Source organism: Ciconia boyciana, chromosome 1, assembly GCF_034638445.1.
Source record: "Ciconia boyciana chromosome 1, ASM3463844v1, whole genome shotgun sequence".
Lineage (NCBI taxonomy): Eukaryota > Metazoa > Chordata > Aves > Ciconiiformes > Ciconiidae > Ciconia > Ciconia boyciana.
This window is the reverse complement of record NC_132934.1, coordinates 99,780,543-99,805,656: the sequence shown is the minus strand read 5'-3', so window position 1 is coordinate 99,805,656 and position 25,114 is coordinate 99,780,543. Positions and strand designations below refer to the sequence as shown.

General features: G+C 39.4%; 1 protein-coding gene across 5 annotated transcripts in view; it reads right to left on the bottom strand.

Moving 5' to 3' along the window:
- Nucleotides 1–25,114, bottom strand: part of EPHA3 (EPH receptor A3) — a 236,117-nt gene that overhangs the window by 197,797 nt on the left and 13,206 nt on the right. For 4 of the 5 annotated variants that reach the window (XM_072885112.1, XM_072885073.1, XM_072885101.1 and 1 more), the window contains one exon: nucleotides 18,852–18,916. Coding sequence is in view for 4 of the 5 variants with exons in the window: in XM_072885073.1 (XP_072741174.1) it covers nucleotides 18,852–18,916 (65 nt within the window). In the remaining variant the exon portion in view is untranslated. Of the gene's footprint in view, nucleotides 1–18,851; nucleotides 18,917–23,965; nucleotides 23,996–25,114 lie in introns of those variants that run through there. The other variant, XM_072885093.1, reaches the window with a different exon arrangement.

The window sequence follows — 25,114 nt, the reverse complement described above, 5'->3', positions numbered from 1 at the left end:
GATGACTTTTCAAATAAGCTATTTGAAACTATTCAGAGCTGTAGGATTAAAGCCATAGACCTAAGGGAGATAGATTAGAGAATACAGAGCAAGTAAACTGGTCTAAGGTACAAGAATTTATTGCCTAGACTTTAACCCTGCATACATGGTGTGATTTTTATACATATAATTACCCAGTGAGTCTTGTTTTGTTATTCAGACTTCAGAAGCAAGGCATTTATTGAAGACTTAATTTCTCAAATGTAGATTTGGAGGAAAGTGGTCCAGCCCAAATCATCTTATGCCAGTGAAAGCAAACAAGTTGTTCAAAACAGTAAAGAGAGCAAGATCAGAATGCTCGCTTCTCTCTTCATATTAAGAAATCAAAAAGCAGGGAGTAATAAGGAGTAACCTTTATTTTAAGAGCGATAAGAAAGCAGTCTAACTCTGGAAGACTTATCACATTGCACATTGGCTATACATTGTAGTACAAGATCAATGACTATCAAGTTAATTTCACATTCACTCTTGTACCATAAATCATGAAGAACTTGATATCATTACAATGATTTGGACTATAGCCTTCATTTGAATTAAACTGAATTCTTTTAACACTTAATGCTTTATTTGGAAATGGTGGGGGGGACGGGACGGGACAGGACTGTTCTCAAAAGAAACTCACAAATTCTGAAAGTGCTGGCACCCAAGACTCTTATTGAATGGTAACTGTGAAACCTGCTGGTGCTCCCACCCCCACAATACAAAGCAAGACCTTATTCCACAGCTGAGAGAGATCCTTCACCAGCTTAGCACATCAGAACCAAACACAAAAGGAACTAAATAATAATACATATGAACAAACTCCTCTTCCATAAAATTGGTCTCAAATGCTTGAATCCAAAGTCCTAAATCGGTAAACTGTATTCACAAAAAAATTAACAGAAGAGCCCCTTGCAGATCAAGGTACTGATTACTTGAGAAATTCAAGAGCAGAAGCTTCACCTCCATTTCTGTTCTTGGGGACTAGGTACAAGCAGCAGAAAGAGGGGAAGGAAAGACAGAACTTATGTCTCCATGATGCAATCAATTTAATTCAGGTTAAAATCCTAAAATAATACTTTTAATGAAGAAGCAAATAATTCTCATGTATGCACGTATGTACCACAGATACCCAATAAAGTAAAAATCTGCACAGAAGGAACTCCTACAGCACCCAAACATTAGCACCATTTTTGCAAATTCCAAAGAAAAGGCAGCCCGCATGTCATCAAACTGCACACATACCTTCCCTACATACTTGGTTCTCACTCTCCCCCTGCTTGTTTATTGCATACTACATAAACATGGAGTCCTTTGCCTTTGCTCCCAGCACCCTTTCCTACCTGCAGTATAAGCCACATTAACAGAGCAAGAATATTTCTCAAAATTTGCTGCTGGAAATCTTTGCATGACAAAGGATGCAAGCTGACTCAAAAATGTCATGTCCATAGAAGTTTGAAACCTTAATAGGGAAAGTGAAACATGTAGAAAGATAAATGGATAGACGAAAAAACACGTGTATCCAGAAGAACTCAAGCTGACATTTAAAGACTTAAGTGTGAGAACTAGACTCACATTTACTAAGTTCTGTGACCTGCTGCTGAGATCCGAATTCATCTTCATACCACTAGAGTTTAGGAGCACTCCTAAAGGGAGGTGCTGTTACTTTTGACAGACAAAAGATGCTACCCATATGGAAAAGGGAGACGTGATCTCTTTTACATTAACAAGATGTTTTATATTTCTTCCTCACATCCACAGGAAAGCATTCTCATACACAAAACAAGAAAGAAATTTAAAAACTGCTTAAAGAAAGCCAAAATAACAATTTTCCATACCCAACTAGACTCAGTCAATTCCTGGATGGAGAGATAGATGTAATACAGGTTATACTGCACATACAAGTTCGGTGTCATGTTCTGACATCCAGTCCTTTTACAGCTGTGACCATATTATCATCTTTTTGTCTCTGTCAGAGTCAATTTGGGCAAAAATATAATTTTCACAACGTACACATGACACTTAATTAACTACTTCCTTTTAGGGTTTTCTCTTCAGCATTCCAGAAACAATCTATCTGTGAAACTATGGCTGAAAGCACCTGAAAATTAATTCATTAAACAAACTCATTATAGACCAAAACTGTCAAGACTTATGCAGCTCACAGATAACAAGTATGTACTGTAAGGCTATGAAATAGGCATGTGTGTGTTTATAGACAAAAAAGCCTGCATAAATATATGTAACTTCGCACAATCATCTGTTTTTCAACTATTTTATCAGGCAAAAGAATCAGTGTATGCATGGCTATAAAGCTATCTGCATTTGTGTGACCTTCATAGAAAAAAAGACCACAGAGAGCTTCTACTATGTTCATAAAAGTGAAGGCAAGGAACTATTACAATTTTGCTTTATATTGTAATACTTTTGACCAGGATTCTGCATTCATTTTACCCATTAAGGTATGTGCTGAACCTTGGAAAAGTCGGGATTTTTTTTTTTAAAAAAAGAGAATTCCCAGCAGCAAAAACAGTGTTTTGGAATGGCACAGAAGGCTTCATAGTTGGGGTTTTTAATTACTCTCTTCATTGAACAACACAGAAACAACAGACTTGGAGATACACAGCAATGCCAACTGGTTTAAGCATTGTGTCTTAATATTAAAAATTAGAGCTGATGGTAAATTTTTACTTTATTAACTAAATCAAATTTTATCTGGACAACACAAGGGCAGTTACCATTTGGGACAGGCATTACAACAGGACCCAGCAACTGCTGCCTGCCTGCCTTCTGGTCTCCCACCCCTGCCCTCCACCACGCCATTCTCATCCTACAGCTACTTTACAGGACGGGTAAAAGGATTCAGCAACTAGCCAGAGAGTAACACCCCAATGATACAACATGAAACTGCTGACAGCTTCTGACAGAATTACAGAGGGCTGCTATGGAAGGAGTCACTGCTCTGAGAGCTGCCCATTGCTCACCTTCACCTTTCGGGACCCCTGGGAGCAGACACAGCCCTTTGGAGAGAAAGGACCATGCTGCCATACAGACCACAGGGCATGAAGCAAACATGAATTTTCTTCTACTAGTTTAACACAAAGCAGGAAAAAAATATTTAATCTGTAAGCCATATGGCTGTCTTTCTCGGTTCACAGCTTGCTCATACATAGCTATGTATTTTAAAGTAAGATTGCATCTTTCATTTTTCTTTTTTCTCCCTCTTCCTGAATTTCCTCTCTTTAGCTCTTCTTCTCCTTAGTTCCATCTCCTTCCACACAACATTTGCTGTAGACACCTATTACGTTATCTACTGTTTTCCCCCATATCCCTGCTCCTGTCAGTGCACAAAATGCCAAGTGTCACCAAAAAAAGCTAATGCTAAATCATTCCCACAGTCAGTTAGCCCAGTATGATCTTTCTTGCATTACCCTTGGTTTACATATTTTAAAGATTTGTGGACACTGAAACAATTCTTTAATCTAATTTTGGTTTTATGCAAATCCCATGTTAATTAAATTATCTTGGGTTATTTCTAAGATCTCTCACTTTTTTTTTTCTATTGGCCCATTCTCTCTCAGATAATACAATATGTCTTTATTATTTATTTTGACCTTTTGGCACTCCTACTTTATTATCATTTTAATATTGCCATTAACCATTCCATAACCTTTTCAGTTGCCCCGTATACTATATATATTGCTCACACCACCCATCAGTGATTGCTTATTGCACTTCTGTATTCATTCTCTCTTCACAAAGGCATTTATAGCCGTTTTGAACCAATGATTTCTCTTCAGACACTTATTTCACCTCTGTCCTTTCCAGCCATGACTTTATCCAACTGAATGTCCAGCACAAAATGTGGTGCCAAAATATAACAGTTTATATTCATTTCAGTTCATCACATTTACAAAACACTACTCACATTTAGGGTGACAGAGGTGAGGGGAGAAAAAAAAAAAAGGACTACATTAACTAGTCTCTTTGTTATGCTCAGTGCAGGAGCATTACTTGCATGAAGCCATATTTTACTCTTAGTTACAATGTAAATTCAACACAATTCCTGTCTAAAATGGGTTCAGAGGTAGGTTAACAACTACTTTAATACACCTTAGACCCTATAGCTCTGTCCATCCTTCACTTTGTCCAGAGTGATAGACTTGCTAGGATAAAAGTGATTCTGTCTCCTGCTAAGAATTAAGTTTAAGAAATTTATCAGGGTAACTCTCCTAGACATCCTTTTCATTATTCCTTTTCTGTTTTTCTACACAAACCTTTTCAACTGCCCCACACTGTTAAAAGCATTCAGATGGGAAGTAACTATGTCAGCTATGGTAATGGTTCTGAAGCTCCTTTGCTAGGAAGCAGAGACCTCCTAACATCATCTTGCCATCTGACATATCTAAGATAAAAAGTTTTCTGTCATATATATACATTAAGAAGCAGTTGGTGACTTCCCACTTGCACCTCCAATATTTTACTCCTATATCACTTTCTTCTATACCATTAACAGCAGATATTGCAGAAGTTTTTGCATACTTTTCAAGTACTATGAACACTCAATGCAATTTTTTTTGTTTTCTCTCTTAAATGCAGAATCACATGCTTGAGATTTTCTAAAGGAAATTGCTTTAGAATCGCTAGAATGCTAATTGCTAGGAATATAAACATCGACTTTCAAACATACATGTATTTCTAAGGCTTTTTAAATTCTATCCATGTATTATGGTGTTATACAGCGAAACAGAGATGTACATCCTGTGTGGGGTCATACCTATGACTTGCCATTGCACCTCACGTACCATGCCTCAGAAGCCCTCCAAAGTCAAAGGAAGCTTACTAGAACAAGTAATTCCTATGCATGTGAGAACTAAGGAAGCCTGGCTTCATACAGATTTTTATCTGATGCTTCAAAAAGTCTTCAAAAGTTCTTAGGGATGGATGAAAAACACAGAATTTATATCAGGATTACTAAAACCTATTTCCTTAACAGATCAAGCTAAACATGGCAGGATTAAATTCTAATATTGTAACTGTGTAAATGGTCATTTTTTTCAATTATATATTATCATCATTGTTAGTAATACAGCGTACAGGAGCATGTATCTGTATACACATGTTCCAGAGATGTGCACCAACATCACAGTTGAAAAATGTCCTTGCACTGACAACACACCTTACAGAATCCTTCAGCCTTTGACGGAAGGTCACCAAATCAATTCAAGAACGCTTGTATCTTAAAAGAACACCTGAGGTATAAAGCAATATAAATGACATTCTTCCAGAATACCCAACTCTGAGAACACACACCGTTAATTCTGCACAATCCATAGCAGAGCACTGGAGAAAACCTCCACACGCTTCCCATCCTACTGGGGCTTCAGGAGACCCCAGGCCTGGCACTCAACTATATTCAGCAAACTCCTCCCACATAGTTGGTAGAACCTCGCTGTATGTAACAAGAGGAAACAACTGGACCAAAGCATTCACTGGCAAGAAACAGACACAGGAAGACTGGTCTGTTCTTCCTGTAGTGGTGAAGGAGGGAAATTTAGCGGTAAAAAGATAAGCTGAATGGAATGTTATCACTCCCAGTTTTGTTTTTCTCTTCCCCTCCACACTTTTTTTTTGTTGTTTTATAAAAACATTTTTATAGAAAAAAAGAAAGGAACAGGAATTATAAGCAGACTGTTTCCTGCCCGTTTCCTTGGTCTTTCCTGGATGAGTACCTTTTGCTGAATTTGAACAGGCAAATAAAATGAAAAGAACTTGTGAGGTTTTAATTCAAAATCTGTTTTACAGAAAAATGCAAAAGGAAGAGTTGAATCTGTGTATTTAAATCAGTTTTTCTAAACAAGGCATAATCAAAGAGAAAAAAAAACAGTGCCCTAGTTACTAAATGAACTTGATTTCTAAATAAAACACATTGCAAGTGGCCCTGCCAAAACTTGTTTACATTTGGTCACAGAACTGCCTTTAACTCAACTAGTAAACTAGGTTTAACAAACCTACATCACATTTGACCAGTGTTTGTAAAGACCTCTAACAAGCACCAGTTAAAATGCATATGTTTTTAAAAAAGTTCACTTCCAAACATGTCAGAAACAATTAAATATACATTTTTTTATTTAACATAAAATAGGATGGCAGACATAATCCTGTAAACTTTGGTACATCAGTCATTGCAAGAGCGCAAGGGCATACCTTAAGTTCAGATATTTCCTTGCCCCACTGTTGAATTCTTTTCGTTTTTAAAAGGACATATGCACAAACAGATTATATACTTAATACAGATTATATACTTAATAACGGATCATATTACTCTTTTACACCTTCTATATGGAGACCTGCCATTCTTCAGATTAAAACACAACTCCCAGTCAAGTAAAACTGTATTTTCCTTGCTCAGTCCTCAAAGTCACTACTTTTCAACCTACATAACACAAATTGCAGACCTTTCACTTTGTGTCTCTATTAATATAGTGGTTTAACCCAGTAAGTTAGCTCTATGAGTTCAATGCTGCCCTCCACCTTCTAAATCAAGACATTGCAGTAGTGCAGTCATGCAACAACTGAATTTTCAACATGTAGTATGCCCCATCTATTAGTTTTCCTAAAATCTTAAGAACACCAACACCAAGCATTTACTTTCTATTTCCAAAATGTTGTCCATTCTCTCAGTTTCTGCTTACGTTTTATTTAACAACACTTTAAAATAAAATCACAAACTTGTCAGGAACTCAGAAGTGGGGTAGTCCACAACCCACCCTCTGCTACAGCATGAGACAGACATGGCCTTCTCTTAAAACACTATGTCAATTAAAGATGTGACAGTACTGACATTCAGTAAGTGGTTTGTTCCAAGATTTGGGAAATGTTGTCTGCTTATCCAATCGCATCCTCTGTGCTTAAAGCCAATACCTCTCTTTAGTCACATGTGTACTTTGGAGATACCTCCAGTTAGTTCCCAGCCTACAAGAGAATAATAATTCAGGAGTCTATGGTCCTGGCAAATCAGTCACGTAGTAGAGGGAAAGTTTCCACCTGGGCTGCACATTTATTTTGTGCACTACTTCACCACCCCTGCCTGTCCTACATCGACATAGTAATTTTCCACCAATCTTATTAACGTTCACCCCTCTGGATGTTTTCATTGTAAGAGAATGTTCTAATCCAAAAACCATTTACTTCTGAATATACAGTGCTGAATTACAGTGCCATCAGGAGAAGCACAGCTCAGCTTCTCCTCTAAACATTTCTTCAGGCTAAAACACTTCCACATAAATGCTCTACAGTTCAAACATTTATTACCAGGTTTCAGAGTAAAATTAAATTACTGTCATGGATATATTATGTTTATTAATAAAGTGTCACAAAAATATTAGCGAAAGCTAAACAGGTAACACAAGGATATCAGGGAACATAAACGCTCAAGTTCCAGTAGCAATGTTTGCTTTGCCAGGTTACACATCCCGTAAGTTTGATGGAATGCATTGCACATTATGTATCAAACTACACGGCCAGGAAGAAAATTAACTTCTGAAGTTCTGGTTGGGATTTTAATTTTGCATTAAGTGAAAAGTGGAAGAGCAAGAATCCTGTTTGTTTGAACTTCTAGTAAATATTTACACAAGTTTCATAAAGGCAGAGTTTTGAACAGGTGACAGGCACAAACGTCACTGAATCAATCTCTGCAGTATGAAGGAAGGAGTCAGAGCCACAGGAGAAGCTGGGAGTTAACCCAAGCTCTCTCCCTCCTGCAGAAGCCAAAGGGTCCTGTCTTTCCTCTGAAACATGAAGGCTGTTGTGGCATCTTTATTCCCTACTGCCACATGGGAAAGAAGCTACAAGTCTTCCAGATGGAAGGCAGCAGGAATAGATCCACAAGCAGTTTAAATCCAGGTTGCTTTCTGCAGATTTCAATCTTGATTCTTCACTTGCCCTCAAACCTGACACCTCTCTCCACAAAGGCTTTGACTGTTTAATGTTATTCTACCCAGAGTTCTCATCTTCAGTTTGGCTGCCATTACTTCCTTAACCTTCTTTTTCTGGGCCCTATTCACCCTCAGGAAACATGTCTACAAGAAAACACTCAAATCCAAAAAGCACTCCTGCTACCAAATCTTAAACAAATAAAATCTCCCCTTTGGGCAGAAAATACAAGCTTAAGATTTTTCACTATCATGGAAAAAGCTCTTGAGATTGGAAAAGGCCTTGAAAACATTCAGATTCTGAACAAATATGTCTGCCGTTATAAGAGGGTTTGGATAACAAGCTAGAATAGGACGAGACCTCATTTTTAGGAGCTGTGGAGAAGTAAGCCATACTATGCTGTTATCTTCTCTTTCCAAGAAATCTCAACTCCCTCAGAACCCATTTAGCTTCTACTTGTCAAATCCCTGGGTGGTAAAAGGAATGTAAAATAAAATATAATGTTGCTTATGAACTGTTTCTAGACTGAAACACTTGATCAGTTACATAGATAAGGCACCTACATTCCTACTTCATCCCATTCTTGGATTTTTTCTGCCATCCTAGTAGAGGTTTTCCACATGTTCATCTCCCCCACTTAAGGAAGCTACTATGTCCATGAGCATAGCATCATAACTAATAAGATTGCCCAATACCAAGACAGTTAGAGGACAAAAGCACATGATGTGAGGAAGCAGGGCTTGTTCAGTTTTATAAAGAGAAAAAACTAAGGAGTGATCTAATTACAGACTGCCACAACTTGAAAGGGACTTAACACAAACTCTCCTCAGTAGCGGCCAATAGTGTAAGAAAAGAAAACAGCCACAAACCATGTCTTGAGAGGTTCAGATTAGGTATCAGGCAGAATTCTGGCCACTAGGGGCCTGTGCAGCACTGAAACAGGCTGCCTGGAGGGGCTGTGGTATCTCCATCCTCAGAGGCTTCCAAGAGTCTGCTACCCAAAGCCATAGTTGGCTGATACAACCTGATACAGTGTTAGCAATAGTCCTGCATTGAGCAGAAGACTGGATGGACTAGATGGACAACATTTGATGATTTCTCTCATAATCTACATCTCTGAAGCTGAGACACATTTCAGTATCAAACTTTAAAGAAGATTCCAAGTGAAAAGTAGATTCTGATTTATACCATTCTGCAGTCTGATCCATAACCAACACTAACGTTATCAACATCTCCCACCAGTCATAATTTTTGGGCAACATCAGAACCTGAAGCAAGTTAATTCACCACTTTTTTTTTGTCAGTATCAATTAAGTTTAAACAGGCACTAATTAAAGGATTGCTGGTCAAAATCTACCTCTAATGTTCTAAGATAAACAATTGATAAAGGATACAAAACCCGTAATTCCTACCATTCCCTAGCTTTTCTATACAGAAAGCACTGCATGTGAATGTTGACATCCAATTTAGAAACTAAGCCTCAGCTACCGTAAACAGTAACTGTCCTGCAGATTTAAAAGACTCACTTTGAGTTTAGGTTTTTTATTTTGTTTAAAAACAAGAACATAGACAGAGTGATGCCAATTTTTTCCCTGGAGTCTAACTAAAATCAATTGTCAGCCCCGTGAGGAAGGATGGTGTTGACTGCCCCTACAAACCACACAGCAGCACAGCACTCATCCATACGTGCATGTGCTAACAGACAACTAGCAATCATTCTGCATGTCTTAATTACCCTTTGGGGCCTCTGAAAATCCAACAGCTGGAAATATAGTTCTAGTCTGAGAGACTTCGAGGAATAGCAGTTAGGCAGGGAAAACTAACACACAGATGCAAGGACCAAATGTCACGGAGTAAAACTCACAGATTTCATCACCATATTATGCGTAAGATAGTATCTATACACAGTGCAAAGAGCCCTTAACCCCAGCATATCCTTCATAGAGCTCAACCACTGATTAAAAGCAGAAGACAAGCATGAAACATGCATTTCACCACAACACCTTCCACTCCAAACCAAACCAAGCACAAAAAGAACTGAAATATCGGCCGCTTGCCATGTTCTGCAGCTGGACGGCACACCTAAAGGAAACCACGGCAGCTGCCTAAAAGGACGTGGCAAGCCTAACCATGCGGGAGCCAAAAGGTGCCGGCCACTCGCCCATGCCCCGCCATTGCCCGGGCGGCCGAGTGCCGCTGGCCGGCGCAGCCCGGCGCAGCAGGGGCCGCGCTGAAGGAACAGCGCCACCTGCCGAGCCGCCCGCGCCGCTCCCGGCGCCGGGACGCGCCGCGGGTACGGGGCGGGTGGGCGGCCGGCCGGCGGGGAAGGAAGGGAGGAAGGAAGGAGCGGGGAGGCCGGGGGCGCTGGGCCGTTTCGCTCGGAGCGAGCCGTGACGGCCGTGCTGTGCTTGCTGAACCCGCGCCTCTCCCCCGCTTTTGAACAATGCTGATACTACTCTTAACAGGAGGGCGGCAACAGAAGCGCGAAGTGCGATCTGAAGCGTTGTCCTAGCCCCCCCAAAGCTTTTAACCCTCCCCCAAGGCAGCCCGTGGCCTCCTGGCAAGGGAGGAAACCCGGCGGAATCCCGCCGCCGCCCGAGGGGCTTGGCCACGGCCGCCCGGCTGGGCTGTGAGGGGAACGGTTAGGCGGGTCGGACGCCCGCGATACTCCCCCTCGAGCGCACCTCCCGGGCTGACACCGCAACGCCTGGCTGCAGCTCCGCCGCGCTCCCCCCCTACGGGCGCCCTCACCCCCGGGGAAACCTGCCGCGTATTTCATAGCGGCCCCACGGCTGGCGAAAGGCCCCGAACGCCGCGGGCCCCGCGTAACGGTCGGCCCTGCGCGGCACCACCGCTCCAACGGCCACAGCTCGCGCGGTAACGGCCCGCAGGCTCTGAGAGGGAGGGACGGAAGGAGGGAGCTCCCGCAGAGGCCTTCGCCCAGGTGTCCCGCGGTGTCCCGCGTCCCTCCTGGCTGCTGCTCACCTGCCCTCCAGCCACCGGACCACGCCGGGTGTTGGCTGCAGCCCGCCGCCCCCTCGGGGCCGAGCTGCCGCCGGCGCGGGGAAGGGAAAGCGCTCGCCCTGCCGCCTGCGGCTGCCTGCCGGGCCGGGACCCCGCGCACCGCCCGACACCGCCGGCCTCAGGGAGAGCAGGCTGCTTCTCCCCGCTTCTCCTTCTCACGTTTTCGAAAGGCTAACAGGAAGGCTTGGGAAATCACTCGGGAGAAGTTAAAGCGTGCGAAATTAGGAAATTAATTAACAGAATCCTCAGACTGTTTTCACAAACAACTTTGAAAGACTGGGGGGAAATTAAGCAACATGTGAGTCCCCTGCTTAGAAACTACTGCATTCTCAGTCTCGCTCTTTCAGCGTAAGAGCCAGCAAGCCATCAGTGCACTTACACTTACTTTCCAATACTTTTTAAAAGAACAATTTTAAATTGTAGAAAATACTATTCTACAGGGACAGCCATTTCACACTGAATATTTTAAGAAATCAGGGGGGAAAAAAAGAAAGAAAAAATATATCCAGAATAAATTACCTACCAAAACTATTTAGACCATAAAAAATAATGCACAACCAGAGCAAAGCTATCAGGCAAAAAAGTTTACGGGCATTTTTAACTGCAGGCTGTAGTTACTCTTCTTGTGGTCTTGATGTTATAAAAAGAGTCTTAAAATCGACTGTAGGGTGCCCCTGTGATAAATAATGTTGCATTTCATGACAGTTACTGTATTTACTTTGTTCTATTCTGGTTTATGCAAATAAATTCAGCACAAAAGAAAATGAATAAAATTATAAAGTAAACATTTCTTTACAAAGGGAAAAATATCTCATGGTGATCAGACCATTTGAGAGAACTTCTCACAAACGGCCTGCGTTTATGCTGACAGGGCTGACAGAAATAAAATTCTGCCCATGAGGAGAATGATGTTGTTTCTAAGCTTTGAAAGTTAAAAAGAAAAATTGGAAGCTGAAGTATCTGCAATTCCAACTCTAAATAAGATCTTTATTTAACTCTTGGAATAGAAGCCAAAACTTGTTAGCTCTTTTTTTTTTTTTTTGGAAACCACAGAAAACTGATACTCAACATTCAGCAACCTATTACCAGTAAGTAAAATGACGGAAGAGGCTAATGGAATGGGGGGGGGGTGTCCGTATTTTTCATTATAAAAAATGGTACAAGGACATTGCACTTATTGTACATTTAGCTTTTTTTTGTCGTTGCAATTTTTTTTTTTTTTTACAACAGAAACCTCATAATTTGAAGTAACATGGTAAAAATGCTAGTTTCAAAAGAAAGGGAAAAAAAGGCCTTATCCCTCCCTTATTGATGATCACAGAATAGAAATTAGCACACTTTTTACTTTATGTCAAGTTAAAAGCTCTTTTTAAAATGTACCAAAACACAGTACCGTTATGATCATACTGAATTTTTCAGATGAATGCAGTACAGACTACAATACAATTTTCAAAGCAACACATCTGAAGAATATCACAGTGCTCCACATTTTAAAAAGCCATTTCTTTCTGGTAACAACTCATAACAAGAGACAGTCATAAATATAATTCTGAAGTAATACGCATGATCTCAATTTTTTTTTAAATAATTTCCCCCATTTGTTTAGTCAACTCCATCTAGTTTTTCTTTAAACTTCCATTTTAAATGCACGCTTAATGCAAGCAGCTGAAGACAGTGCGCAGATGAAACAAAAGTCAAAGCCAGTGCAAGTACACCAAAAGTACATTCTACACCCTTGACTACTCACATACTGCTTCTGAAGACATCAACAAAACTTTCATATTATATTCAGATAGCAGTACTAAACAATGCTGTCATCAGTTTAACAATATTCATATAATTAAAATAATCTTCTGGCATATCTCATAGCTTTATATTGCTAAAAGTAATACCTATCAGAAAGGGGAAAAAAGCCCAGTACAAATAAATTTGGTTTTCATCATGTTCAGATTTTGTGTAAAAGAAGCATCCACAGACTGAAGAAACCACCATTGCATTCTGATTGAAGGCTCTGGATGTGAAGGAAGAGATTTTCGTTCAAAAGAGTCAGATTTTTAAATGTCCCTCTCCAAAGCAAAATCATTCACTTTACAGTAATAAAAACAAATTCAAATAGTTTTATTCTAGTAGGAAGACATGCTTGATTACAGAAAATTGGAGGTGAATGGAAGAACTTATGAAAGCTATAGTAAAAGTGCTCTTATTTTTTAACACAGTCTCTTTCATTGTATTGAAAAAAGGAGAATAAAATGAAACAAATATACTTCAATCCACTCTAAAAGCAAATATCTTGAGGGGGAGAGTATATTAACCAAAAAAATTACTTTCTCAATCAGCCATTCAGTGTAAAACGAAACAAAGTCTATGATTCACAAAAATAGAATCCCAAGTGGTTAGTTTGACTTTCAATCACCAAAATAGTCTGCTTGCATTTCAGACCTGATACACAAGTCGTGAAAGGCAGGGCGACAGTAGGAAATATATAAGTTGTAAGGAGACCAGAGCTCAGGCAAAACATAGATTAAACTTGGTTTTAACAGAATGCATTGTTTCAAATAGTACTAAGGAAATTCCACTGCTAATGAATAGGAAAAAGAAAGTGTGTAATACTATAACGTGCCTGTTTTCATTTTGAAAAAAAGTACTTGGTTTTTTTTTATATAAAGATACCTTTCAGTTTCAATCTTTTGTCTCATACCAATTGTTTGATAACTTTGGTTTTACTTTGAAACTCATTTTCACAACTACCTGGTGATTTTGGTAATACTCTCCACTTAAAAGACAGCATCACTTAGAAGTTGACAAGGTAAGCTTGGTGTCTCAGACAAAAAATGAATACAGACTGAGATGTCAATCGGTATCAAAAGAAAACTAAAATTAGGTTGTTTCATAAATTTTTGTATTTGTTGGCCAGCTTCAAGTTTTTTTGATGGCTCAGCTGTTCTAAGATGCTGCAGTGGTGTGAAAATAAGACACATATGTACGGACGAGAAACTTTCTGTGTGCCCAGCTGAGGGGAAGGCTGAAGCATGACACTAGGAAACCCACTGGCATTAAGGCCCTACTGCAAAAAAGCCTTCAATCACAGGAGGCAATTAACCGCAAGACACAAAGCTGCAGGAAAACAAACCTCATTATTTCCACCGCTCAGGGAAATACTTATTAATCTGGAAAACATCTTCCATATAAACAGAGAAACTTTCCTTTCCCAGTGGCCTGAATAACTGATTCTTGAATGCAGCTTATCTGAGTGCACCTTAATCACAGGCAAAATGTAACTCTGCACAAGTTCTCCTCTACCTTCATCGAGTCACAAGTGATACCCAAATGCTTATTTAGTCAGAGTCTTCTTCAGTCAACTTTGTCCATGATATCCCACAAAAAAGGCCAAAAAGTTTTTACAGTGCCACACATTAGCCAGCTACTGAAACCAGAACAAATGCAGCCAGGGAGACTGCCACTGTCATGGGTAGGCAGTAATACAGTCTAATGTGACAAACTACTTCCAGGCTTTTGAAATATAAGAGAGGAGGCACTTTCCTCATTTTCACTTGGATTTTTGGATCCTAACCCAATTTCGGTTGATGGAAAAACTCTCGTTAATCTCAGTCACGCATGCTGTAGCCTTCCTAGCACAAACTATTACAGAAGCAGGGAATGTTATCCTTCTCTCCTCTAATACTTACGAACCAGTTTCCATTACTGAGGTGACCGGCTTGCTTTGTCCAAATGATCATGAGAGTGACCCCTAAGAAAAAGCAAAGTTATTCACACCAGATTCTCAAAGCACTTCAGCGTACAGTCAGCAGCTGAAGTACGTGCCCAAAAGTTTAAGGTACTGAGCACAGCCAGCTCTCAAAGTAGTCAGGTGGTTCTGAAGAAGCTCGGGGACCTAGAAAACTTCTGTCACAATCAAATACAATATCTTTATTTCCCAACCAGTCTTTTAAAATTTTGCCCGCAATTTACTAACTTTGGTCACATACAGAACAGGTTGGGGTTGGGCTTTTTGTTTGGTTTTTGGCTTGGTTTGTTTTGGAGTTTGTTTTGTTTTGTTACAATTATCTATTACATGACAATAATAAACACCAGAGCATTCTCTTCTCTAGCTACAAGCAAAACAAGATAAGCATGATTTCTCCTTTACTTTTCTACCAACTACATTAAAAAAAGTGCCCAAAAATTTCAAGTCCATAAAGGTGAGTAATAAACATGTAAAGATCAAGTCACAAGTTGGGTGACTGCAGAACGACGTACTGTGATTATGTCACAAACATATCTTTTTTTTCAAACTTCCCAAAGAACGTGGAGCTAGAGTCAAATTAGAAACATCTTTCTTACTAAAAAAAATTATGCTGAAACCAATACAACTACTCGCATGAATATGCAGAGCGGGATTTAGACTGTACTCTTTTTGTCCTGTATGAATTATCCATCACATTTCTATTGTATATTATTAAAGTGACTTGCTTTTTTATCCTCCCAACCCCCACATCTGTGCTGCTGTAATTCATGTGAATTGCAGTTAATGATCACTTGCGTTATACTTAATCAGCATATCAATAATATACTCTGCACAGACTAAGTAGCTCTTCTTTCTTTCCCCTTTAATGAAACCTATAGAAATGGAACTGGTATTTGACTGATTGGCATTACAAAAAGGTTGCCTAGGCAGGTGCTGGAGATGGTAGTACAGGATACAGGCCTTGTGGCTGCTGCCAATCATGCTCAAGCATCAGCAAAGCCCGCTATTATATTTTTTAATTCCGTTGCCTTGCTATCTAGAGGGGCCGATGTTTTGTACTTAAGGGATTTTAATGAGCTTGACCAGGTCGGCGTTACTGACGCCAAGACTGTGGCTGTGTGGGATGGTTCAAGGAGAGATCACATTCTTACAGGGTGATATTATTAACTATGGTCTAAAACACAGCCATTAGAGTGTTCTCATGTGGGACACAGAAATCTTTGAATACAAATGAGGTATAAATCTTAACATGAATATTCAGGAATTTCTGGAAAGCTGTTATTATATATGCCCAAGTCGAGGCAGACTTAAAAGAATAAAGAAGAACCATTGAACACTGAAAATGACAACCAATCAGTTTGGGTTGTTTTGCCAGAAATCAATCAATATCATGTATCGATAAGATAAAATTATTAACCTAGTAAGAGGTTTATTAAACACTTTGGCTAAATTATTTTTAAAAATTCTGTAAGTCACCAGCCTCAGTATACTGACATTTATGGCTTCAGATGAGAGCAGTGCTGCATGCTGGAGAAGAATTGGCACACCACCAGTATTCTCATTTGTGAATCACAGCCTCAAGTGTAGCTCTATTAGCTTTACCTTGTAAATCACCACTATGCTATTAGCAATCTTTCAATATGATGTGACATCTTTATTATAATGTTTTTCCACTAAAGTTTAAGTTCATATTTTAGTTAGCTCAGAGACAGATGCAGCCATATTTACTAGGTTTAATTAATTGACTATAAATAAAGGGCTGTAAAAAGAAGGCGTCTCTTTCACATGATGTTCAAGTTGTCATCATTTTGCAGCAAAATGCCAATTCAGATAGGATAAATGTTACTATTTCTATACTTTACATTAATGTTTCAATATGTAAGCTTAAAATTTCACAGTATTTTGAAGGCTACAGTTCAGAGTCTCCGTTCTTTTACAAAAACACTCACAGTACATGATCTACATTAATTTACTACCATGTGATTTTTAACTAAGAATTTCATTAACTTGTAAGAACATCAGTACAATTCCATGATTTACTTTGGCTTCGATATCTGTGGATATTACAGTAAATAGGAACAGCATGCACAGACATACACAAACAAGTTGTGCTGGATTTACCTGACAAAAACTTGCAGAAGCTAATAAAATTGCTCTGAGAGATCTGGGGGCCCTTTTTGGTGGGGTAATGTAGCACATCTGTTTTTCTTACAGCCCCCAAGACACCCTGTATCATTCCCTACCAACTGTTTTAGGCATCCAAGGCAAGAGATGCACAGCTGCAGGGAGCAGAGCAGTAGATCTGCACAGCTGCAAGGAGATGAACAGAGCAGAAGGGTAAAGCAGAGGAGGGCAGGGCAGCTGGGAGAGGAAAAAAAAAAGGCTTTGCAAAAAAAAAAAAAAAGAAAAGAAATGCAAGTGAAGACAAAAAAAACTGATGAGCTAGAAATTGCTGGAGAGTTCCCTCTTGGACATCCTGTTTATAGAGGTTTATTGGGAAAAGTCAGCAGGAACAGCCACTAGAAAGAAACATGAACCCTCTTCCCACTTCTTCCCCATGAGAATGGAACAATTTGTTCAGAGACACAGAGAGATCCATGTGTAAACTCAAAAAATAAACCAAGCCTTAAGCCTCAAATACTGCTAAACACCTGCATAACACTTAATATCAAGAAGGCACTACTTTAATATTAACAACTGAATCCCATAAGGCAGAGATGCAAAAGTACTGTTACCACTGATCTCTGTAAAAGTGACAAAGGTGAAGTAACAGCCTGCCCAAAGCCACAGAAGAATCAAAAAGTGGTTGTTCACGATCCTACAAAGAAACAAATGAGCAAATACCTGCCAACACCAGAATTTAAAACGCAGTTGGTTTGGGAAAAGGCCAGTTGCTGGACTCTTAGCTCGCAACTCCTCACCCTTAGCGAGACTAGAGACAACATTTCCCAAGGACTTAGAAGCGGCAGTACTCTCTGGCAGAGGTTTACTCGTTGGGTAGAAGACACAGGCAGACAGAGAGGCATGAAAACTTTTAGGAGTTTTTCTACGTAAAGGTAGAAAACCAAAATAAGACTGCCATAGAGGAAGGAAACAAAGCACCTTAAGGGTTGGCACAAGTGACAGGACAGCAAGAGAAGGAGCCACAGGTCTCCAAGTGCCTTCTTTCAGCAAAGACTTGATGGCATAGCCTTCTCTGAAGGCGAGGGAAGCTCCAGACACCAGGGCTTCAGCCTTCAGCCTGCCAAGTGTAGTTTGTTTTGGTTTTGTTTTTTGTTTTTGTTGTTGTTGTTGTTCGGGGAACAGAATGCAGGAACACAGGAGTCTCCTTGCATATCTGCCCTGTGCAATGTAGAAAGAGAGTAATGGGTTGTTTCTACCCACACACATACACACACATTCCACAGAGACAAGAATTTGCGGAGTGACCAGATATCAGCACCATTGGATGGCTGTGCACTGATATTAAGTCATCAACATTTTTTAAAGAGATTGGTGGCAAATGCTATGTAAAAATGATGGAGTTACCAAGTTTGAAAGCACAAATGCTCTAAGACCGAACTTTTACTTCTCCAAATAGGACGCGTAGTTTCATTAGATCTGGATACAAGGTAAATAAAAAAAGAAAAACAACCCATTATTTAGACATTTCTTTAACTACATTTTAACTCACAAGTAACAGTATGTGAACAATTCAGCACAAAAGTTACCAAATAAGTACTTACATCACCCGCTTATGTCCAGACATTTTTCACCCTCCAGGACTGCCATCTGAATAAATTAGCAAGTAATACTATGAAACAGTCCCATCATATCTTTTAGAAATATACATTGTGACAGAAGAAGGAACAGTACTTAAAGACAATTTTATTTTTTTTCTCAATGCACCTCTTGCTTTCATTTTCTCCAATGAGTGAGCTCTTCCTGGGGATTACATGCAGCACGATGTATGTTCTAAAGAGAAGGCACCATATCTATATAAGCCACATATTGCAAGTTTAGAGCAGACTATTTTTGAAGCTCCAAAGAACCAGCGCTATTGCACGGTGTCCTCTGAAGAGGAAACAATAGTTAAATAGCACATTGGTCTGTAGCAGCACTTTTCCATTTCACAGTCTAGTGAACTCACCCCGTGTGATGGGTAGGAGATCCAGCCCAGCTCCCCTTGAATTGTTTTTGAATCCAGCAGATTAACTACAAAAGACAAAATGAAGAGGAATGAGTTTCATTTGCCTCTGTCCAGTTAACCTCAGTTACCCGTACCAAAAGATGTGTTTATTTGGGGACCTTGTGAAGCAGTTGATTTGTTCAGGTGGCCTCACAGTTAGCTACAAAGAAGAAAGAGACAGACAAATGAAAAGGATTGTCTTGTTTATCTTAAAACATGGTATGAACAGCAGACGGGGGAACTTTTCAAAACAAAAAAAGTGACAAAAAACAAACAATGGATCGCTGGCCAAATTAATTACAGCAGGGGGTGGGAACAGAGTGCTTCTATCAGCTGCACAAACCACAGCGTTTTCCCCTTGGACGCCTGAAATTTGGGTCAATGCATCTAACTACATAGGTGAGATCTGAATATTTTAATCATTATTTGATTAAAGGCCTGTATTTGGCATATATAATTTTCTCAGAATACAGGAATAAATAATGAATGCTGATTAAAGTCTTTCTGCAGTTCTTTCTTCCTTCTGATCTAATTTGTTCTCAAATTGTCATGTAGTAGTGAAGTGTTTTCCAAATGTCATGTGTAACACATTAGATACAAAAGTAATTATTTACAATGTTGTAAGTTCAGACAAACCTACTTTTAAAGAGGGCCATCAATTCGTTGCTAATCTCACTGTTATCTTTTTTTTTTTAGAGGCATGAAACAATTTTCAGAGTAAGAAGGAAGATTTTATTTGTAAACGGTCTGATATAGACATTTTCCAGTCAATCAAATCACAGTGTTTTTATACCCATTTTAAAACATGGCACATATTTTAAATAAATAAATAAATAAAAAGTAACATATATTCTTCTTTGGTATTTACTTATTTGGTTTTTACAAGCACAAAAATAAATTCTGTTCCTAGTCCTAGCCATATAGTCTCCAAGTGCTTAATCACACAGTTCCCTAACCAACCATTTATTTATTAACATAAAGTAGAACAGGTGAATTGATACGAAGTATCATACAAAAAAAAAATAGCCTCTATATAAGCAAAAAACAATGATGTATTAGTATACAACTTGACAACGCTGTTCGCAACTGCACCAACCTGTGCACCTTCAATATTTATTATCTGCAATTTGGGCTTACTTTCATTGCCCCCCCCCCCCCCCCTTTTTTTCCTTCAATATGGAAATTACTGACAATGAGAAAAGAAATAAATCCCATCATATGCAAGGGAATTTTAACACCTGAGAATGATGGATCGATTGGAGGTGGCCACTGTAGCAGTCTGAGCAGCTTCAGCTTCTATTTGTAAGCCTGAAGGGATGTCACTGCTCCCAGAACCAGATGGTCTGGGTACTAGTGCTCAGAGAAAATAAAAGAATAGGACTAGGAAGGGGAAAAAATGAAGGAAATTATCTATGAATCTGCTCAGTTAAGCTATTTGTATTATTTAATCATTCTCCTTTTAATTGCTGTTTAATTTTGGACATCACTTACAAAAAATAGAGCTACGAAGGCTTTTTTTTTTCCTGGTATTGGGATGTACAGGAGGAGATACAGTAGGGAAAAACAGGTGTACAGTATTAGAAATAAGACCATGTCATAAACAACCATAAATATACACATTCATCTACGTTTCTGTGCACACACATTAGTGTTGTGTATGTGTATATATGCAGTGCTATACTACCATGAATGACCTGCTCTGCCACCTATGTGAGGAAAAATGTTTCCCCCTGCAGTTATACACCCCTTTAAAAGAAAACAACAGTATTTTGAATTTTTATCTACATCAATAAACAAAATATCTTTCCTAATCTTACAGAAAGAACATAATCTAGTATTATATATTTCTTAGCTCTGAATTTATCAATAATTACATTCTTAATCACCTACACAAAGAAAAATCAGTCAGCTCTTTATTGAGTGCATAGGGCTCTACGCAGACTATTCTGAAGCAAGGTTTGCATCTATAAAAAGGAAATACTAATAAAAATTCAAAAGGAAAAAGTGCACTTCTTGCTTTCGTGATTACAAATTCCCACAGATTATGGATCTCCTGGGATAAGACAGAAATGTTTCCTGCGCATCTGCAATACATGGTGGTGAAGGAAGTATGACTTCTAAGGTAAATTACTTGGCAATAAGTTGCTAAGGCAAATCACTCAGAAGTAAACTTAAAGAATAAATATATTATTTAAGAACAAGCTTCTTAAAAACATGATTGTTGCCGCTCCGAAATTTATGAATTCGGTCCAAATTCATCAGCCTCATCTGGAAAAATAAACAGGCAACAGAATCAAAACCTGGTGGTAGTTTCTCCCTCCAGGCTTGCAAGCAGCCTAGCAGTTACAGCATGTCCTCAAGGTGCAGAACAGCATCACTGTATCTCTCTATGCCAACTCCCTACTGCCTGCCTATCTCTCAGAGCAGGTTTACCAGGTTACCAGGTACTCCTACAAGAAGTAATCACAGGCATTACGATAGGGCCATGGGGTGCAATTAAATTAATATTTTAATTCACTGAATAGTGCAAGCCATGTATGGCCCATGACAGGTGGATGCCCCAGCCATGGGGCAACTTGTGTTGCAATACACTGAGATTAAATCTATGACATTAACATTTTTTCAGCCTCTCTCCTTCATTCCACCTTCCTTATCTTCCTCATCTCCTTCAAACTGGCACTGCTAGGCAAACTACCTTTCCATGCTCATATGTTTCACTACATTTTAGAAATCCTTAGAAGGGAGGTTTTCACACTGACTACAGTAGGACTCTAGTTCAGATGCAAGTCAGAAAATGCAAGTAGGTACCTAAAGAGAGAGGTATGAATGCTCCCATTACTGACAAAAAAATCAAAGCAATGTTCCAGACCTGTAACTTTATTAATAAAGTAGTTTTGTGCTAAACATATTTATATACTTTCATACTGCACAGTCTTCAACTTCGTCCATTTTCATTTCTGCAAGAAGGAACAAAGCTTGTCGTGTCAAGTAACTATTTAATATCCACTGGAATAAGATCAGAAAACCTGAAGTTCCTTCACCTATCTAGCCACATGGTCTTCAGTGATTATAAAGACCACTCGTTCCTTTTTTTTTTTTTTTGGTGAAATGCCAAGAAATAAAAGATGGGGGGGTGAGAGGGGGGTGGGGTGGAAATAGCCAAAGAAAGAAAACTTAATTAAACTTAATTATACTGACCCCCTAGATAACTGTCGCTTTGCCTAGATGTCTTTATCATTTGTCTAGTAAGAATTATATTACAGGCAAGCAGAAACACAGGGTAGACTGCCAGAATGCCGAAATTGTTTAGAATCCAACTGAAATTCATACAGACAATACTTTTATCTCTATAAAAAAATTTGGAAAAAAGTACTTTTCACCAAAGTGTACTGTTCTTTAATAGTATCTAAAATACAAAACATATTTCCTTCCAGCTAGTCACCTGAGAAAAATGCCTCCCTCTCCCTAAAAAAAGCTTTATGACACTCATTTTTCCTGTGACTTCAAGAAAGAGTTGCACACCTTGATAGAGAGCAAACAATTAATACAGAACTTACAGGCTGCAATGATCATGGTCCCTAGACAAAACGGATAGGGAAGGGTAGTGTTACATTTTGTCATTATATGTCCTAACATTACATATTAATCTGGAAATTGAAGGAGAAAATAGCATTTCCCTACACTAAGACTGAAGAAAAGCATAAAGAATGGATTAGGTATTAATTGTCTGATTTTTTTTTTTGCATACATTTGTAGTATTAGGTAAAAAGTAAAAAAGTAAAAGTTTACACAAGCACTCGATTGCTCATTTCAACTTCTTTCAACCCTGATATATCCTCTAGTGTAACAAAAGGCAACTCTTGGTTCACAAAACTGACCTGACCAACTCATGAAGTGTAACATGAAGACATATTCAGTCAGATCATGATCAACGGGCATATATCAGTGTGACCCTAACATTTTCCCACATACAATTAAAGTGAAATGAAAGCCGATGTTTAAATGTACTACAGTTGCTTACAGCCACGTATTTACCGGATGAAAGAGGGAACTGGAGATAAGAGAGTTTAACCTCTCTTGTGGCACTGTCCTGTGCGAGGTCTGTGTCTTTAAGACAAGACAAAAACAAACAAACAAACAAACAAGGCCAAGCTACTTCGTGTGGCAATATATTTTCTTTCGTCGCAAGTGTAACAACCAGGTACTCCAGAACAACCGGCCCAGCGAAGAGCATGGCTGTGCAAGCAATCGTAACCGCAGGTCAGATACGGTCCTAACTTCAGGGTCCGATTACCCACAACTCATGTTCTTAAATGGGGTACTGGGGAACAGAAGAAGAAGAAGCGTTGGCATATTATGTCCCCAGAATAAAGCCAATAACTCTTCTTCCTTTCTAACTATTACTGCTTTCCAGAAGGGAATAAAGAGGTAGTTTTACAAGTCAAGCCACACGAAAGAGAATCAGGATTTCCAGGCTTTTTCTGAAGCTTATGCGTTTCTCACCCAACTCATTTACAGTCCTTGTATCTACTCCTCCTGCAAAACTGCGTATCATTCAGCTAACTCTCACAGAAATCTCTGAGGTTAACCAGCTGGTTACTAAGGGTAACTCAAACTAGCTGAACAGCTTTGTTGCTATCAACTCTCCTTTCCTACAGAATGCCTTGAAAAGGATCACTGGTTATGCTAAGGACACACAGACGAGTTCTCATTAAACAACTTTAAAAAAAAAAGTGCTGTCTAATAATCTCAGTGTCCTGCATTGGTTCCCATCATGTAATTATCTCCCTTTAAAACTCATGGTAAGTATGAGGGAGAATTTACTGGTATTAAAATACTGCAGTGCTATACAAACTGAGGAACCACCACTTCTGCCTCTAAAATCCAGTGACTTGGTCCTTCCGTACAACAGCCCTGCTCACCGTACTGTACACCCTAGCTATTTCTGCCAAGCGGCAGCATACCAGCAAAATGCCAATTAAGAACATGTTCTCTTTTTAGAAACACTCTCCTGCCTGACTCTTCTGGCCTTCCCCGTTCACAACCGCAAGAGAAAGCATTATCAGTTCCCTCACCATGCATTTCTGCCCCGGCAGTAAAGATGAATCTCTTTCCAGCAGCTGGAGCGGGGACATGGACATGAAATGCAAAGTTTGCTCACTCTCCTTTTCACGGCATCAGGCAGAAGATGAACGAGGGCTGGGGTGGAGTTGGACACGCGGGCCCGCTCGTGCTATCAGAGACTGCTTCCAGTTGAGGGTGATGGCAGAGGGCCTGCTGCGAGGCTCACTAACAGCAGGTTTCATCAGGACTAAGTAATGCCAGTGAAAGAAAAAGAACTGTAAAACTAACAAGATACCTGAATGCAGTCCGAAAGCAGCAGCGTTTCCAGAAACACACGGTGGAACAACTGCTACAGTGAACTGAACACAGTATAAATACCTCCCCCAGTAAAAAAAACAAATAAACAAATGTTGTGCCAGGAAGAATCACCCCAACATCCCCCTTGCTACCTAAGAAATGAGGAGGAAAGCCTGCCAGGAGGCAACTTGCAATATCTAAAGAAGAACCTACAAGCAACTTCACTACTGGAAAGCACTTCCAAATCATATTCTTTACATCAAAAATAGAGAGCAATAGTCAATGAGGTAAAATATGTAAAATATTTCTTCTTCAACTAATTAACATCTCCAATTAAAAGTTTAAAAAACCCCAAAGAACAAGAAACCACCGTTTTCTGTTTTCGTTTGGCATCAAACTGTCAGTGTAGAAATATGCTAGTTAAGTTATTAAAAAAATGCTAACAAATGGGAAAATTAAATTTGCTATGCAACCAAAAAAAAAAAAATGGTGAATGCCCATAATTGAAACGTGTCATATAATCCTGAGCAGCAAAGAAAATACTTTGCGGCAGGAAGTTAGTCAAAACTTGGTTTTGGGGTGGGACAGAGCAGAGTCAGCGCAAACCCTGACGTACATTTTTAGAATGGTGGGCTCCTCCTGGCTAAGAGGACTTGCACCTGGATTTTCAACAACCTATGGGTACAGATCTGAGTCTTCTCAACCTTCCATCCCCCCAGCAGTGGCAAAAGTGAAATAAGAGGAGCTGCAGCAGATCAGCTTTGTGTCTGTGGTTTATTCTGAGGCTAGAAGCAACATCTACGGACAGACAGGCTGGGCCCGGGCAAGGCCAAAGTTGCACCTTGGTGCATTCATCATAATTG